The sequence below is a fragment of the Mustela erminea genome, chromosome 10 (genome assembly GCF_009829155.1).
Source record: "Mustela erminea isolate mMusErm1 chromosome 10, mMusErm1.Pri, whole genome shotgun sequence".
Taxonomy (NCBI): domain Eukaryota; kingdom Metazoa; phylum Chordata; class Mammalia; order Carnivora; family Mustelidae; genus Mustela; species Mustela erminea.
In genome coordinates this window covers 18581841-18600760 of record NC_045623.1, presented here as the reverse complement: position 1 = coordinate 18600760, position 18920 = coordinate 18581841, and the positions used below count along the sequence as shown (strand labels likewise).

Sequence of the window (18920 nt, the reverse complement as noted above, 5' to 3'; positions counted from 1 at the left end):
TTAATCTCTCCTTCTATTTTCAATGACAGCCTAGCTGGATAGAGTATTCTTGGCTGCATATTTTTCTCATTTAGTGCTTTTAATAGATCATGCCACTTCTTTCTGGCCTCCCAGGTCTCTGTGGATAAGTCTCGTGCCAATCTAATATTTTTACCATTCTATGTTACAGACTTCTTGTCCCAAACTGCTTTTAGGATTTTCTCTTTTTCAGTAATATTTGGAAGTTTTACTGTAGATGACGGGGTGTGGACCTATTCTTATTGATTTTGAGGGGGGTTCTCTGTGCCTCCTGGACTTTGATGCTTGTTCCCTTTGCCATATTAGGGAAATTCTCTACCATAATTGGCTCCAATATACCTTCTGCCCCCTGTCTCTCTTTCTTCTTCTTCTGAGATCCCAGTTATTCTAATATTGTTTCGTCTTATGGTATCACTTATCTCTTGAATTCTCCCCTCATGGGCCAGTAGTTGTTTGTCTCTCTTTTGCTTTTTTATTCTTTGTCACTTGGTCTTCTATATCACTAATTCTCTCTTCTGCCTCATTTACCCTAGCAGTAAGAGCCTCCATTTTTTATTGTACCTCATTAATAGCTTTTTTTATTCCATCCTGGTTAGATTTTAGTTCTTTTATTTCTCTAGAAAGGGCTTTTATTTCTCCAGAAAGGGATTCTCTAGTATCTTCCATGCTTTTTTTTGAGCTTGGCTAACACCTAGAGAATCATCACCCTGAACTCTAGATCTGACATATTACCAGTGTCTGTATTGATTAGGTCCCTAGCCTTTGGTACTGCCTCTTGTTCTTTTGTTTGTGGTGAGTTTTTCCACCTTGTCATTTTATCCAGGTAAGTATATATGATCGAGAGAATTAAATACCAAAAGGGTGGGAAAGACCCCAGAAAAATGTGCATTAACCAAATCAGAGGAGACCCCCAAATTGGGGAGAGAAGAAAGGGGGTATAAAGAAGTTCAAAAGAAAATTTTTTTTAAAGTTAAAAATATGTATATTCAACTGGTTAATAGAACAGAGCCACCCACTTGGTTTTGGTTGTGTTTTGGTCTTGTGGAAGAAACTACCTCCCAAAATTTTAAAGAAAAACTTATATATATACAAAAATAAGGGTAAGTATGATGAAGGGATGGAATATGACTGTAAAGATGAAAATTTTTTAAACATTCAAGAAAAAGGAGTTGATAAGTTGGTTGGGAAAAGAAAGAAAAAGAAAGTGAAGAGGATTTGCTCAGGTTGGAGACTAGAAAAAAGCCCTTTGCTAGATTTAAGGTATATTTTGATCTATTAGAAGAAGATATATCCCAGAATTTTTTAGGAGGAAAAAAACCCTATATGTATACAAAAAACGAGGTTGCATACAACAAAGGACAAAATATGATTATAATAATGAAGGTTTAAAACTATTTTTTTAAAGAAAGGTATTGTTAAGATAAACTAGTTAAAAAAATTTTAGAGGATAGAGGTTTTCTTTTTAAAGAAGAAAGAGTAAAGTTAAAAAATTAAAATAAGAAAAAAAATAAAATTAAAAAAATTTAATTAACTTTGCAAGACTAAAGAATCATGGGGAGGATGCTTCTATGCTTTGCTTTCCCCTCCTCTGGAATTCCGCTGTTCTCCTTGATCAGTGAGCTTGGTTTGGCTGGATGTTCTTGCTGATCTTCTGGGGGAGGGGCATGTTGTAGTGATTCTCAAATGTCTTTGCCCAAGGTGGAATTACACCACCCTTGCCAGGGGCCTGGCTAAGTAATATGCTTGGGTTTGCTCTCGGAAGCTTTTGTTCCCTAAATGCTTTCCGTAGAACTCTGGAGGAAGGGAATGAAAATGGCAGCCTCCCAATCTCTAGCCCAGAGGATCAGCGAACTTGGGGCCCCACTCCTCAGTGCACCCCTGTAGAAAAGCGCTCAACCAATCCCATCTCCCTGGTCTCTGGCTGCACTCCAAGCTCATCCAGCCTGTGACCAAGCATTTCTGTATCTGGCACGCAGCCCCACTTGGAGTGTCCAAACCCAGCAGATTCCTGCCTCCAGAGGAGGAAGGTGAGTCTCCCTGGACTTGCCACTTGTGAGGTCCCTGTTCAAAGAACAGCGGTCCGACTGTGCTACAGATCACAGTTTAAGGTAACCCTGAGCTGAGAGCTCACTCCTTGGCTTTGTCTCTCTAGCCAGCTTCCCTGCTCTACTATGTGAGAGCTCTGCTACACTCAGACACCCCTGATCCTTCTGTGACCCCGCAGGACCTGAGACCATACTGTCCCCGCGAAGTCTCCACCCTCAGTTAACCTCTGCAGGCATGTCCCTCAGTGGAGCAGACTTCTAAAAGTTCTGATTTTGTGCTCCTTTGGTCCACCGCTTGCCGGGAGCCAGCCCCTCCCCCCATGGTCTATCTTCCCGTGGCTTCAGATTCACTTCTCCGCTTGTCCTACCTTTCAGAAAGTGGTCGATTTTCTGATTCTAGAATTGCTACTCTTCTTCTCTTCGATCTCCTGTTGGGTTTGTAGGTGTTCTCAATGGTTTAATAACTATCTAACTGAACTCCTGCGACCTGATGTCATCTCAGCCTGCTACTCCTCCACCATTTTGACTCCTCTAATCCTCAAATTATCTTATCCATTTTTTTTCTAACTCCCCTTTTTTATAGTGTCAACATACCAGATTTTAGAGATGCTTTCTCTCTTGCCAGAATATTTCTTTTTGAAGGCAACACTACAAATGACTCACAAACAGTCATCATTTCTTTAGGTTAGCTTGGCATTTGTTTCATTTTGTTTGATATTTCTTTTGCTGCAATTGTAAAATATGATTTGGCTATCAGATATTAATAAATTAATGCATTTAAAGCTTGGCAACATTTATTTTAAATCTTATACTGTCCACCATTCACTAAGTTGTGTAAATATTTTCCCTTACCCTGTAGGCTCATGAGCCATCAAATACCGTACTAAAAGAATACTGATCCTGCAGCAAGATAAAAAAGAAGGCTAGCAATAAGGACAATGTGATTTTACACTTTAATATCTAATATTAGATCCAAAGTCCAATATAAAATAATCTAATATTTAAAATTCAATATCTTCTGACTTCCCAGGTCTGAAATCACTTGAGTAGACCAGTGCAATCCATTCAGGACAAGTAAATTTTCCTCTGATATGGTCCTGAACTAATATTGAGGAAGATCTGAAATTGCTTAAAATCAATCCTCATATTGGTTCCTGTTAGTGAGAGTTAACCACAGCAGATTAATGAAATTAGAAAGTGAGAAACAAAGAAGACATTCATCCAATACTTTTAGTTGTAGAGCATCCTGGCTACTAACTGAAAAGATTTAGCCAATAAATACATTTTTTTGCATTGAAAATACCTCCTTTGTTTCTAAAATTACAGTGTAGATACTAGCAACTCACTTTCACACTTAACCCTTCTTTTCTGTTCCATTTCATTTCTTTGCATGCTGTCAACAAACACTGATCATTCTCAAAAGTGCATTACATAATTCTCTTCTCCATTTAAGCTATCTTATTTTGCTTGCTTTCATTTTCAGATTTCTCCAATGAGTGCTTTGAACCCCCTGCCCTCCTTTTGGTTTTTAGCATTCCACACTTCCTAGTAAAATGGCTCTGCCTCAATACTCCATCATAACAAGTATTTCCAAGGTCACTAACAGGCTTGGTTTTTCAGGGCAAATCAAAAGATTTTTCTTGCTCCTTATCTTCTTGTGAGTATCTGCCACTATTGATCACACTTTTTTTTTCTTTCTTTCTGGCATTTTAAAGTTTCTTTTTTTTTTATTCTCTAGGATATTGAATTGCCTTTTCATTTTCTTGGAGGTCAGATAAAATTTTTACTTCTCTCCTTGTGCACACATTCAAATATCTAGAGAGCCCTGACTTATATTTATTAACTCAAATATGGGTTGTAAGCTCCCATAAAAACAGCTCTAACTAAATGGTATTTTCACATTTATGGACAAATACGTGGACTCTTCCTTCTTCTAGCAGAGTTGATCATAGCCTATGTGGTAGGTCCAGAAGAGGTTCCTCCAGAAAATTCCATCTTATAAGCCTGAGTTCTGGAATAACTTATTGATATTGGAGTTGAAAAATTTTTGATTACCTTTATGGAGGCACACAAAGACATTCTTGTTGCAGTTTGATTTTTTGGTATCAGATTCTTTTTCAAGTAATTTTTAAAGATCTTTTTGGTCCTTATGGCTGATCTCTCTTTGTTCTTCCCAAACATGAAAAACACAAGGTTCAGAAAATTTTTCAAATTATCCTTATTACTCTGTTTCTCATTTGAGTCTTTGTTTTCACCAGCTGGTCTGCCTGTGCTTTCCATTCCCTTTCATACTCATGCTTCATAATTATCATCATCATCATCATCATCATTATCAAATTATTTTGGAGAGGTGCTTATTTTCCTTCCTGGGTGCCTGCCCAAAAGAGACCTCAAATGCCTATTGGCATCAATGAGAAAAGTCACTTCAAATGACTTTTTGAAACGAATTTGAATTTTTTTTCAAATTTTTGAAATGACTTTTTGAAAAGTCATTTCAAATGACTAGGCTATGAAAGTAGGAAGTACCTGTGTGAGCACTCACTTGCAAAAGGTCTGTTTCCTTCATCACATCTGTTGGTTATTCAAACCAGTATTGTCTGATAGATACATAATGTATCCATACAGCTAATTTTAACCTTAATGAAGGTAAAAAGAAACAGGTAAAGTGATCTTAATAATATGCTTTATCTAACCTAATATATTCAAAATAATTATCATTTTAACATGTATCACTATGAAGTTATTAATAAAATATTTATATCCTTTTCTTTTTGTACAGTCTTTGAAATCCATCACATCTCATTTTGGACTACCTACTGGCTACATTTCAAATACTTAATAAGAACATGGGGTTCATGGCTATCATATTGGAAAACATAGATGTGAACCACTAAAAAGAAGAGAGTGGGTGGAAGTGGAAGAAAATGAATCTCTATTGCCAGCTTTATTTCAGTTTCTATGGTGTGTGTGTGTGTATTTAATGTGTTGGATACTTTAATCTTTACCTGGGAGTAAGATGTAGTCTCTAATGTATACTTGAGCAAATAGGCTCAGAAAAGTTTAATAATTTCCCCAAGTTGATGCTGCTTATAAATTCAAGAGTGTGGATTCAGTCTCAGGCTTGTCCTCTTCCCATCTGGGTTTTAATTACACTGAATTCTGAGTTGGCTGTCAGGATGGTAGGATTCTGGGTTTAGTCTACATTGACCATAGCTACTACAACAGATTTGATCCTGAGAGGAAGAGTGTTCAATAAAAGCCATCTGGGGATGTTTTATTTATTTGTTACAAAGGGCACCTTGGGACCTTGTGCAGTTACATAGTAAATAATTTTCACACTTCCAATTTACTAGCTCACTTCAAAGAACTCAGTGATAAATTATCTGGTGGCACAATGGACCCTGAAAAGGAGACTTTTATGGGATGACAAGTTGTAAGGGTCATAGATGAGAATAGCAGTGATAGTGATGGCAATGATGATGATAATAGTAATTGCTGACATGTACTGAAGTTTTACCATAGGCCAAGTACCATCTTAAGCTCTTTTTACATATTAGCTTATTTAGTCCTCCAAAAAATGCTGTGAAAGTATACCCTCATTTTGTTTAAAAATTCCATTTATTTATTTGAGAGAGAGAGAGCATGTGCATGAGTCTGCAGACTCCCCGCAGAGCACAGAGGGGCTGGATCCCAGGACCCTGAGATCAGGACCTGCACCATAGTCACCTGCTTAATCGACTGAACCACCCAGGTGCCCCACCCTTATTATTCTTATTACACGTGCTTGTCTTCACTACAAGAGAGGCTGATGCTGTTTACCAAGAGTAATTACTTGTTCTGCTTATCCAGGCTTGAAAATGACGATTCTTTGCCCAGCACTAATACCCTCATGCATTAGTAGTTTACAGCTAACAAGGCTTATCTTTAAGTTATTGCTCCTATTTTTACTGGGTTCTTTCTACTTCCTAACACTTAGCCCTGTTCACTCTTCCTCTCAAGTTCCTTCCATTTGGAATTTGAACTTTACCTTCTACTCTTTTGTAGGCTACTTTAGGGAGGATAACATAGCTTGTTCATTCCTCAGGTTGCAATGTCCAGCTCTAGCATCTTGTTGAAATACAGTTGGATCCACTTAGCTCCACAGTAATATTCACAGCTTGTTGCACTGGCTCCTGAGTGTTCTATTTTGCCCTCTAGGGTCTTGGGTTTTCGTTTTATAAACCACAGTAATACCTAGGAGACTAGCTGGATGTGTAATGAAGTGGCAACAACTAAAAGAAGATAAAAAGGATAAGAAGGAAAAACAGAGAGAGATTGAGGAAGCCTATGCAGACCAGGTTTGGGGCCATGTTGATGGGAGCTTGAAGTTAGGTAGGAAAGATTTGGAGATCAGTAAGTATGCATGTGGAATATTTAGAGAGAGGTGAGGATGGAGGACTTTAAAATATTTTGTTATACACTATAAATAGCATCTCTGTGACATTTTCTTGATTTTCAGTAACATTGGAAGTCACAATAACATTTTGCAAATGGAACTTTGCAGGGATGAGGCAATAAAAGAGTCCCAATCTTATTACTAGCTTTAGTCAAAAACATTATCACCACCATTTTTACTCTGTGCAGGCATTAAACGTGGTGTCACCACTGATTCTTTCTTTTCCTTTTTTCTGCACCTCCAATCAATCTAATTCCTACTGACTCTTCTATTACCTTTCTGTTCAGTTTAATCCAACTCCTTGTTTTCACACAGACATTATTAAAGCTTTCTCCTAGCTTCCTTCCTTACCTCCAGTCTATAGCACTTTCATTATATCCCGCACTGCAGTTGTTGTGACATTCCACTCTTTCTGAAGATGTCTCTGTCCCTATCCTAGACTTTAATGGAAATAAACTCACCAGGCCATAAGTCAATTCTAGACCCTTTCCAGCTCCACATTGAATCTCTTGACCTGTAAGTGAGATCTGAACTAGTGTGGGAGATTTGGGCAATACTCCTCTAAATAAAAAGAAAAATGAAAGATCATGCTTTCTTTTTACCTGATGTCCCACAAGTGGGTCATACAGCAGATAGTTAAATTAGAAAATACATAATTGCTTCTTTGATTTTGAGAATGTTCTTATTTTGTTAAACAGAAAAGCTAGTTACAGAAACAGCTTATAACATATAAACATTCATTTATATGCTCCTCCTATATTGACTATCTACTGCATGCCAGGAATTGTGTTGGATACAAAGAAAAGTAAGGTGTGTCTGGAATTATTTGCGTACATGCTCTGAGAATTCTAACTCTTGTTTTTTTATTCTTCTTCATGACTTGATTGAGATAACTCCTAATATTGCACTCAACTTGAACCTTTTGTTTTCTCTAGAAGAGAATCTAGAAAACTAATGAAGAAAGCAAACTGTGTATGGGTCACTTGCTCTAAAGACCACCAATGAATTTTTCTTCTCCAGTTAATCAAACACAAAATCTCCCACTCAGTTTTTAGCGCTCTCTAAAATCAACTTCACCTTGTATATTTAAATTTCTCTCCTACCACCTTGCAGCCTCCCAAACATTAGGTTTGTTTTCATCTTTATAGACAAACTTACATGATTTATCTTGAATAGATTCCATGACATTTCTGGACTTCAGTTTCCTCATCTGTAGAATTAGAATACCACCTGCCTTATAGGTAATGATGAGGATTAAATGAGAGGACAATGATAAAGCCTGTCTGACAATTCTTAAACATGAAAGTTGTTCAATGATTATTGATCCCTTCTCCATACCAAAAACAGAATGTCTCCCTCACCAATGCAAATCTGAGACATCTTTGAAAACTGAAACTCTGTCTGCTCTAATTCTTCATCATGACTTTCTGGCTTTTGTACTTCTTTTTAACAACACATTTTTACATGTATTATCTTCATATTAGAATATTATTAGCTGCTATTTCGTTCCTATATAACCTACATAAAATAGCCCCCTAAAATACATTGTCTTATTTTCAAACTGATACATCCCTCTCAATTTTATCTTGCCTCTACATTATAGCTGATAAGAATCAACCTTATTATAAACTAATCTATAAGATCTAGCATAATGCTTGGCACATGCATAATGCTTGGCTGCTTGTTGTTTTTGTCATTTAATTTATTTTGGCTCTGGGAGGCTAACAGTCACTTCCACATTACAAATAAATGAAGATTATATTTATTGTTGATAATACCCAAGAGTTGTTATCAATATAATAAATATTAGTATGTTATTATACATATACACTCACACACACCCCCTCAGGTGTGAACTTGGATAAGAAAATTTAGAAAAACTTTATTTCAAGGTTGGAAATGCTGAGAAAAGAACATCTGAGGGGAGAAAAAGGAAGGAAATCAGTTGAAAAGAAGAAATAGAAAGGAAGAAAAAGAGTTGTTTTAGTTCAGTGAACCCCAAATAACACTACTTATGGCCCAGACCATGACCAAGTTTTATGAGTCTGGAGTGTATACAGTTCTGGGGGTCCTCTTTTAAAAAGAGAAATGGCAAAACTTCAAACACAAAATTAGGGAGCGGGCCTAAGAAGCACCATGTGGCTCTGAGGCGTAAGCTTCATTAGCTTCCTAATGAATCAGCCTCTGGAACTAGGTAGGATTTTTTAGGACCTCTGTGAGTAGGAAAGCCACTTAAGCTGCAGCACAATAAATGGACACCACTTCCTTCTTTCCCAACAGACTTGTTCTTCACCCATTTCCACTCACCACATCTTACATTTTTCCAAGGGTTTGTACCATAAGGCACTTCTATGACCAGGCATTGTAAAAATTATAACCTCTCCATTCATGGCTTCTTCCCTCCATTTTTATTTCATTCTCCATAATTGCCCGAGAACAAATCAAACCCTTGATGTTCAGCTACAACTATAAACTCAGAAGGATGCTGTGGGTTGGAGAAGTGAGCTAAGGTAGGATGAGGAAAAGAGATCTTCAGCCTAAAGCCATCAGCTGTGGCTGATGGAGAAAAATAGGATAAAATGAACACCAGGAAAGGATTGGGACATAATTGTAGTCATGCCATTTGTCTATGTCCTCCAACCTCACCAGAAGTCCCCATACACATACAGGCAGTCGTGCTGGGAGTTGGACTTCTTGGTTTTTGTTTGGTTTTATTTTGATTTACCCAGTATGTGACATTATACCAATTCATGGATGCCAGATGGTTCTTTGAGCTTGGTGATCTGTTTGACCCCCCAATCACCAGCCTATGGGCACTTCCCTCCCATCTTACTCCATTCTGTCAAACCTACTTAATTTAACCTATTTTCTCCTGTATTCCTGCTTTCTTTATTTTTCTTATATTCATAAATTTTTGTTACATCCTTATTATGTGGTGGTTCTTCTCCTCACAGAACTCTGGTTCAGGGAAAACTAAACAATTGAAATTTAATATGATGAATTGCATGATAATGCATATGGTCCACTGTATGGTACATATAAATATGCATGGGTTGGTGTGATTGATTTACAAAGTGTGAATATGAGTGAGTAAAAAGAAAAAAGTACAGAGACCAGACCTTGAAGGAGCTTACAAGCTAGGCTAAGGAATTTGTATTCCTCAAGGTGATGTGAAACCCATTAAAAAGACTTAAGAAGGGTGCATGATACAGTCAGATTTGGATTTTAGAAAGTCCACGGCAGAAGCTATAAAAAGAATAGATTGCAAAGGGTAGTATAAAATGGAAAGAGTTCATTTAAGAAGATGTTACAGTAATTCAGGAGAAAAATATTTTTTTTAATATTTAAAACATTAAAAAACTGAAAACATTGGCAGTGTGAACACAGCTGTGGTGATGGGTTGTATCTAGACAACTTACTTGGCCAGTAAACCGGTTGAGGAAAAAGAAGAAAAAAAGATCATTCCATGTTTCCTGCTTAGGACATGGAAGAATTTGATGTCATTCTCAGAATTAATAAATACAGAAGGAGGGGCATTTCTAGTACTAACTACTAATCACTGAGCGCTGAGTGCATGCCAAGGAGATGCTAAACACTTAAAATACATTATGTGATTTTTTTCTCAAGTTAATATCATGAGGTACATATTATTATATTGAATTTAAAGAAGAAGAAATCAAGGCTCTAAAAAGTCAATTCACTTGTCCAAAATTACATAATAGCTAAGTGGTAGAGCTGGAATTCAAACCTAAGCAGACCTAACCCAGAGCCATGGCTCTTAGAAACGTTACAACAGTGTTTAGCAAATGTGGTCCAGAGGCTATCTGCATCAGATTAATCCAGGATAATTGTCAAATTAGGCTCCTGGGTCCGGCCCAGTCTATTAAAGTGGCAGTCCTGATGGGTGGAGACAGGACTCACCAGGTATTTCTCATGCACTTTAACATTTATATAACTACAACAGTACATACTATATATTACAACTTGGTAGAAGGAGGATGGCAAATTTTCTTTTCATATGGATATTTTAGTATATGGGGCACGCCACCCAGATTGTCATAGAGGTGGAGTGCAGCAAATATTTTCAGGCTGGAATTTGACGCTGGGATGGTTTAAATCACGATTCTCAGTGTTGGTAAAGCTAGTTTTTGCTGCAACCTCTCCAAGGTGGTTTGGATGAAGTATCATATTCAGGAAAGGTAGTGGAATGGAATAAATTGTCACTGAGCTGAGCTGTCCCCCGGATCCCCACTCCTTTTCTTGTTCAGTGGTTTTGACACATACCTCCAAATTTGCCCGAAGCGTGAAATGTTTTTGCGTGTTTTCCTAAAAAATGCTTGCAGATACTTTTTGCATTTTATTCCATAAAATTTTTTTAATATATGATTAATTTTGTAGCAAGGGGTGAAACAGACACTCCAGGAAGTCACACTGTGTTGTTGGTGACTCTATTTATCCTCAAGAACACGCAGTGCTCTCTCTAGGAGCATGTCACCAATTGGAGGATCATGTGATTGTTGCCAGATAGATCTAGTCTCCATTAGCAAATTGCAAACCTTTTCTTGTAGAATTTCCATGTTCTTCACAATGTTTTTAACATGGTAGGCAACCGCTAAACAGCTAATGAATGTGGAAGGGAGGAGTTTGAAAGAAATAAGGTGTATGAGAAATCAGAATAGACTTACCAGAAACCAGTCATTTTTGAATAGTGCCACATTAGGAAGTTCTCTTCATACCTCTCACGGTTAAGTGATCACTTCAACAGAAGATGCTTTGGTCTTCCTAAACTCTCCTACAGAAAAGCTGGAGGCATTCAGAAAATGGACTTCAAGTGGTTCTTGGACTTGTTTTCCCGTTTGAAAGAGGAAGGAACCAGTTATTGAGAATCAAGTCAGAACTTTCAGGATCCAAAATGTTCAAACCAATTCTCACAGTACATGATAATGTCAGACTCAGAACAATCCCATCTTCGTGATATTTTAACTCCCCTTAAGTTACTTTAACTTAAAATGCTGACCGTCCCACTTCAGCTTTGTGTTACCAACATCTAAGTGTCTGTTTCAAGTTTATCAAAAGGCAAAACACAGTACCAAAGATTTTTAAGTAATTTTTTTTAAGACAGAAGATTTTAAAAAGCAATTTCCCTACCTGTTATAAACGTGTCACCTCACTGTAGTGTTTTTCTGCAGACATTCACTATCTAACTTGATGCCATTACTATTTATTTCTTTTCCAGTCCATGCAAAGTAATGATTTGGCCTGCTATATAGGAATCCGTTTTTGTGGCTCCTATGGCCTGAGAATGTATTTGGTTCCTTCTTAGAAACTTGGTCATCTTGATCTGTGTAGCCTTCACCATTCTGAGAATCCTGACCATAATCCTTTGTGGGAATCCAGACAGGTGTCTATTACGGCCCATAATCTGCAATATGGCCTATAGTATTCTTGTTGCAGAAAGGTTAAGCCCTCCCGTCTTTATTCCTGAGTAAAAAAGTCCACATGGTGTTAGTATCCTCAGGGAGCAGACTGAAACAAGCACCAGCTTCAATGAGGCCTTAAGTCTGTGTCTATGCCAGAAAGAAATCTTTGCGATGAACAAGGGGCTCCATTAGAAAACAGAACTGTTGGTTTTTAGCTCAGGAGTTACAAAAACAAAACTCTTTATCCTCTATTATGCTTAGAGTGGCCATATTTCCCGAAGCAAAATTTGGCCCTCATGCTCTGGCAAATATAAAGGTACATTTGTCGCAGCACTTTCAGAATATCTAAAGTTGGGACAGTCCCATAATATTCAAGGCTATATTGTTATTGTGTGTATACCCCACACTGGGACCCAACATGCCAATTAATGGGGCGGGTTATAAGTGAGATTGCACTGCGATTGGTAAAGTTTACTGCCCTTGATGTACAAAGAGATAACGAACAACTGGAAACATGCTGCCTTGTGGATTTACCTGAGAACAGGAAGAGTTTATCCCCATAGCTGTGTGTCATCAAGGACTGTCAGTACTGGAGGTGCTGACAATTACCTTTCAGATTTCTGGAGAAGGTATCCACCATCTTGAATTATACATACCTATGGTCCTGATTTCTCGTGTTCCTTCTATCGCCAGCAACAAAGCTGTAAGACCTAGAAGGGGCACCTCAGCCTCAGTGATGAGATTCAGCTCTTAGACTCAGAATAGTCTGAGAGCCTTCAGAGGAGTCATAAAAGGAGGGACTTCCTGTCTTATAGCCAGGCAAGAACCCAGTTCCAAAAAGGGATTGGGAGCAGGGGTTCCTAATCACCAAAAATTAGACCAATGAAAGAGAAGAAAAGGAAACCATCTCCTCAGTCCTCAAGATGATAGCCTAGCGCAGCAGTTAAAACACAGTGCCCGTGGTTCATCTATCGAGAGATGAGCAGTAGACTATACTGCCCGTTCCTTTACCCTTTTATAGCCTTGCACTGGCAAAGACAGTGATACCTATTGCAAAGTCACAGTGGAAACAGGTTGGGAAAGCTATCCCAGGATACTGTTTCTGCTCCCTTTACCTTATGTATCTTTTTTTTTTAAATGTCACTTAGTGATCAAACAAGCAAGGACGCGCCAGATGCAAATGGGTGTGAGGCAGCGCCACCTCACTGTTTTTCATGATCACTGTAAGTGTTAACGCAAATGCTTCTCACCACGACTTGTAAGTACATGCCTGCTTGACATGTAACATACAGTTCAGTGGCAGACCTCTTAGGAGAATTTCCAACTGTCATTCCCAATAGTCTGCCAATAAGGTAAAAAGCTTGGAAGGGGAAGTTCCAAATGGTAGGAACCACAAGTTTTATATTAGTACTGCTTATGTAGGGCTTTCTTTTTTAACTCTGAAAAGTCTAGCAGATCTCGGTTGAAAGGTTATGCTTGTCAAAGTATCTCTTGCCAGAAGGAAGGTAATTCTATCAATAGACACCATAAAAATACATCTCAAATTTTTATTTATCCTTTTAAGTTCTGAAACCACATTAAGGAAGAATAACATTCCACGTTGATTACAAAGTGCTAATTAATAACTAACTTCAGTTCTCCCAGAGGTAAAATATTAACATTGTTTTTTAATGAAATTAAGCATCACAATCTTCATCTTCTAATTGTTATAAAAACATTTAGCAGCAATATCTGTTTAATTATTTAGGCATCTCTTAATGGTGTAAATATTATCAGCGCAGTCATAAATATTTTCTGCTTTGTCCATAGACAATCAGTTAAGGACTGTTGCTTGTAGGACTTAAATTAAGATCTATTTAAAGCTGCCTGCAGGCCACAAAATAATTACTTACACTTGCTAATGCCTGAATCTGTTAGATTTAGCTTCAAGAAGAGTTCTTTGCTTTCACAAGTAGGGGAAAGTTATTTTTCTTATAGAAATTTCATTGTTAATGGTATTAGGGAGGATTAGGGTGGGGTTGAAGTTGTTGAAAATTTAATTAATCTAATCCTTTTAACAGCAATTGTTTTCATATTGATGATTCTCTGTAACAACAGTATTACAGATCACACCCATATGAAATATTTACACAAAATATTTTAGCATGTAATCTCTCCTCCAGCTTTCTTTTTTAGAACAGTAAGGTTTTCAGCTCGATCTTCAGCTTTCTCTTTTTTTCTCAATCTCTTACTACAAATGCAGGCTTTTTTCTTAGGGGACCAAAATGAAATCTTTTTTTTTTTTTTTCTCCCTACTAATTTTCTCTCAGTATCATCATCTCTCAGTAAGTTATGTTAATGATCATCAAATCATGACTCTTCTACAAGAGTACGAGGGCTATGAAATAAAAATGGTTCAATTGATTTTGGGGGCGGGGACAGGGGGAATCTCCAGCCATTTGGTATAGATTCTCATTAGAAATGATTTGTTTACTCATCCATTTCAATAAATTGCTATGCTGCTGAAATTATCACTAAGAGTAGAGTCAGATGAAGGACAAAACTGTCATTCTGGTCAAACTCTGATCATCTCCGGTGTAAACTGGGAATTGTTCTTAATCTGCTCAAATGTCACATTATCCAAGAGAGACTTTCTCTGACCTCCCAATATAATATTACAGTCAGTATCTCTCCTCCAACACCATTCTCCCCTTTAATTGGTTTTATTTTTCTCCAGAGCGATTACCTCCCAGTAGCATTATGGGACACAATGTATTTGTTTCTTTAGTGCATCTCCCCCAACTAAAATGGAAGTTCTGCTGAAAGCCAAGACTGGGATTTGTTTAGGACTGCATCTTGAAAGTCAAGACAAGGGCCTTAAATATAGTAGTATAGTTGGCAATCAATAAATAATTATTGCATGCATGAAACTTTTTTCTCATTTTTCAGGTGCCTAAAGCACAAAATCAGAGCAAAGCAATAAAATTGTCTCCTTGTCCTGGCAAGCATTTTGATGGCTGACAATTTGATGTAAATGGAAGCATTTATCCTGAGCTGGCTGTCCTGCTGAGCCCCAGTGGAAGGGTGTCCTTGGGGAACAAAAGCAGAGGAGTGCTTTGTATGGCCATGTCTTCATTATAGGGCTAAAACTTTGAGTTGTGCAGTGCTATCTGGCATCCACACGTAATACAAAGAGTAATACAAAGCAGAGTATCTCAAAGGATGTTCTTCACAGCACCACTTCTAGGGCATAGAAAGAGGGGTTACTAAAGCGAAAAGGAGCTCTATGGTCAATTAAAGGTTCTGAAACTAGGTATTACATGAAGCTAAGGAAGATTCATAACTTCAGGATATCTCAAATGTATGATAATGTTCATTTGGACTCTAAAACTCTTAGACTCTTCCTTTCTACTACCAATCTGGTTTCTAAGACCGGGTTCCATCACAAGTAACACCATTGACTTGAGAACTGAAAAAGGTCAGGACAGGGGCAGGACACATGGGTCTTGGCTCAGTCCCTTCCTCACCTTTTTATGTGAACGTGGGCAACTCATAGAACACTTCTCTATGCCTCAGTTTTCTCTTCTGTAAAGTAGCAGAAGAAAGGATTACCTGGGATAATGTATATAAATGGTCTGACCCATAAGTTCTAAATAACGATAGTTATTGTCAACACATTTTACCAAATGTAACAACGAATGCTTTTTAGGTAGATATCCTCAAGTCTATTTCCTAAGACATAAAACCATATATGGGTTTGCTAGGATCCACCCATACCCAGAATCAGCCTGCTATGTCTCCCTCTCGGTCTCTGTACCCTATCCCCCTTTGAGAAAATCTGCACATCGATGGTGAAGTCCAAGAAATGCCATCTTCCAACATAACTTAATACAAATGTCTAATAACTCACCCTGGTGTATCCTGCAGAGCTGATTTCCTGTGTTTTGATGCCCTTGACCTCAGATGAAGATGCTTTTGTCAGGAGGAAGGTGGTAGCATCCAAGTTAATGATTGTGCAGATGGCTACATGCTGGTCGATTTTGAAGTGACCATATTTTTTCAGTAAATTTCAACTGAAGGTGTGATTTGTGCAAATCTGACCCCTTCCAGTAAAATGTGCATTTACATATATTTAGAATTTATAAATCTTGACAGATTCCACAATATTTATAGCCCTCCATAAAAAGCCTTTGCCAGTTTTCAGAGCTTTGCATTTGGCTCTCTGGTATGCTTAAGAGAGCTTAAATAATAATAAATTTGGTGATATATTCCACCTGGAACAGAAACTTATTTTCCCCCCTTGGCTTGTTTTGAAGGGGATACTATAAATAGTGCCACAGACGCTGGGTTCAGGAATAGGGAATTGAAATTCGAGAGAGAAGTACAGAAACATTTCCATTATCACTGACGCCTTGAATGTATTTTTAAAACAGTTCTGTTCCTCAAATAATGTACCTTCTCTCCTTTCTCCTACCCCATCTCAATTATACTTAAGTCCCCCAAACCTGTTGCCAGCTTTAGGATTCAGTTGCACTAATGGGGAAAAAAAGAGTGAAAGTATTAGCTGACATAGAAATTGCCTCTAGAGAGGCCAAAGCAATTCTCCAGTGTTCATCTCACATTTCATGGGAGTCAGCTGGTAACTGAGCGTCGAGGTCTAAAGTGTAAATTCATTATTTGAGACCCAGCTCATGCATCCTGCAGGTATGATGAAAAGCTCTCAGTTCATGAAAAAGAAAAAAAAAAAGTCTAATTGTAATTACAAGAGAAAGCCTAAGGACAATGTCAGAGGGTCGATTCTTTCACCCATCCATGCTTATAATTACCCAGTAGAGGATTAGGGAGAAATGCCTGAATAGTTGACTCCAAATGATACCATTTATTTTCTTAAACACAAAATAAACAAGAATCAGGGAGCCAGCTGTTTGCCGTGGAATCATCTGATGAAAACTGAAAGCAGCCATTAAGTGTAGCATAAGTGGTGTTATAACTTGTTGTGATTCAAGATTTATTTCCAGCTTCTTGTTTGAGTGGAGGGTGAAAGAGACAGCCTTTGTCAGGGGGAAGTAATAGTAACAGCTAACATCCCTGGACAGCGGACTCTGGGCCGGCATAGAGTAACACATTAAGTGGCTGTGACGCATATTTCTCATTAAGTACTGGATTTTCCTGTCCTCATAACTTGGAGCATGCTCCTGCCCCAAGTCTTTCCTATGCAATCCCCTTGCCTCTAGCTAAAAGGATGGCAGATGTTTGGACCAAGCCCCAGAGCCCATAGTATACCACATTTTAATGATTTGTGGTGAACAAAGTAAATGCTTTAAGAACAGGCTTTATGAAGCAGGGGCCTGGTTAAGTATGATGGATTTGAGGCAAACCAAAAAGAAGCTGAATGTTGTATGGGGGTATTGTTGCCCAAACAGGGCATAGGTATCTACGGTTCATTGCTAATTCTAAAGGTTTGCTTGAAAAATGACTTTTTAAAGAATTGTGCTCTTGAGGAACGTCCTTGAGGCATGGAGAGATTTCCTTGATTTTCTAACGCATCTTTCTGAGAGGACGCTGAGGTATTGAGCTGTTAGATAGTTGCTCAGTGTCTTTGTGCTTCTGGGGCCACATTATGGGTCTAACACATATGGGATAAATAAACTGTTTTTATTTCTTAAAGCCCATGGAAGGAAACCAGACACGAAAATTACCATATTGCCTCATTTTTTTTTTCAAAGCTTTTAAAGAGGAGAATCCAGTGAGGGCAAATAAAAATGATTATTGCAAACAGGGTCCCACCCTTTCCTTCCTTCCTAGCCTTTTACTCAGCAACAGCAATGGCAAGAGTTGTGTCAAACCAGTGTTTTGATGCACCCTCTTCTGTTCTTCTTCCATAGGGCAACCCCTACATGTGCAATAATGAGTGTGATGCAAGCACCCCAGAGCTGGCGCACCCCCCTGAGCTGATGTTTGATTTTGAAGGAAGACATCCCTCCACGTTTTGGCAGTCTGCTACTTGGAAGGAATATCCCAAGCCTCTTCAGGTTAACATCACTCTGTCTTGGAGCAAAACCATTGAGCTCACAGACAATATAGTTATTACCTTTGAATCGGGGCGTCCTGACCAAATGATCCTGGAGAAATCTCTCGATTATGGACGAACATGGCAACCCTACCAGTATTATGCCACAGACTGCTTAGACGCTTTTCACATGGATCCCAAATCTGTGAAGGATTTATCACAGCGTACGGTCTTAGAAATCATTTGCACTGAAGAGTACTCTACGGGATATATGACAAATAGCAAAATAATCCACTTTGAAATCAAAGACAGGTTTGCATTTTTTGCTGGACCGTGGCTACGCAATATGGCTTCTCTCTACGGACAGCTGGATACAACCAAGAAACTCAGAGATTTCTTTACAGTCACAGACCTGAGGATAAGGCTTTTGAGACCAGCGGTTGGGGAAATATTTGTAGATGAGCTACACTTGGCACGCTACTTTTATGCGATCTCAGACATAAAGGTGCACGGAAGGTAAGAAAACATCTGTCTGACTGGAATGAGAATGGTGGTTCAAAGAAACTGCCAGTATGTTGGTCCCACAGGTTAGAGAGACATGAGCCATTTTCTACTACAACATTTCCTCAGGAACACAGTCTAGAGCTAGGTCTGGAGAAATTTGAGACCCTTCTTACTCAGCAGTAATTTGTGATCCCAGACTCACTGTCACTGAACCTGAACCTAGCAGAATTTCTTAGAATTTAAACAGAAGGGGAGGGAAAAAAAAAAAAAAAGGTAGCATCTTATTTGAGTCCAAGGAGCTCCCTAGATCAGGGGGTGGCTCAAATCTTTAAGGCAGTGAAGCCAGGGGGAACAAAGTCAGCTGCTCTTTAAAAGATAACAAAAAACAAGAATACATCTTTCCATTATTTTCAAATGCCAGATAGGATTTCCACATGGTATCTCTCTCCGTTTAAATTTCATTGCATTGCACAAAGCACAGTTTCTGAACTGTGAGTTATATCCCTTTA

At 38.3% G+C, this 18920-nt stretch overlaps 1 protein-coding gene across 8 annotated transcripts in view; it reads left to right on the top strand.

Annotated features, from left to right (window-relative positions):
• NTNG1 (netrin G1) overlaps nt 1-18920 on the top strand; it is a 341042-nt gene that overhangs the window by 173407 nt on the left and 148715 nt on the right. For all 8 annotated transcript variants that reach the window (XM_032302443.1, XM_032302445.1, XM_032302447.1 and 5 more), the window contains exon 3: nt 17783-18423. In XM_032302443.1, coding sequence (XP_032158334.1) covers nt 17783-18423 — 641 coding nt within the window. The remainder of the gene's footprint in view (nt 1-17782; nt 18424-18920) is intronic.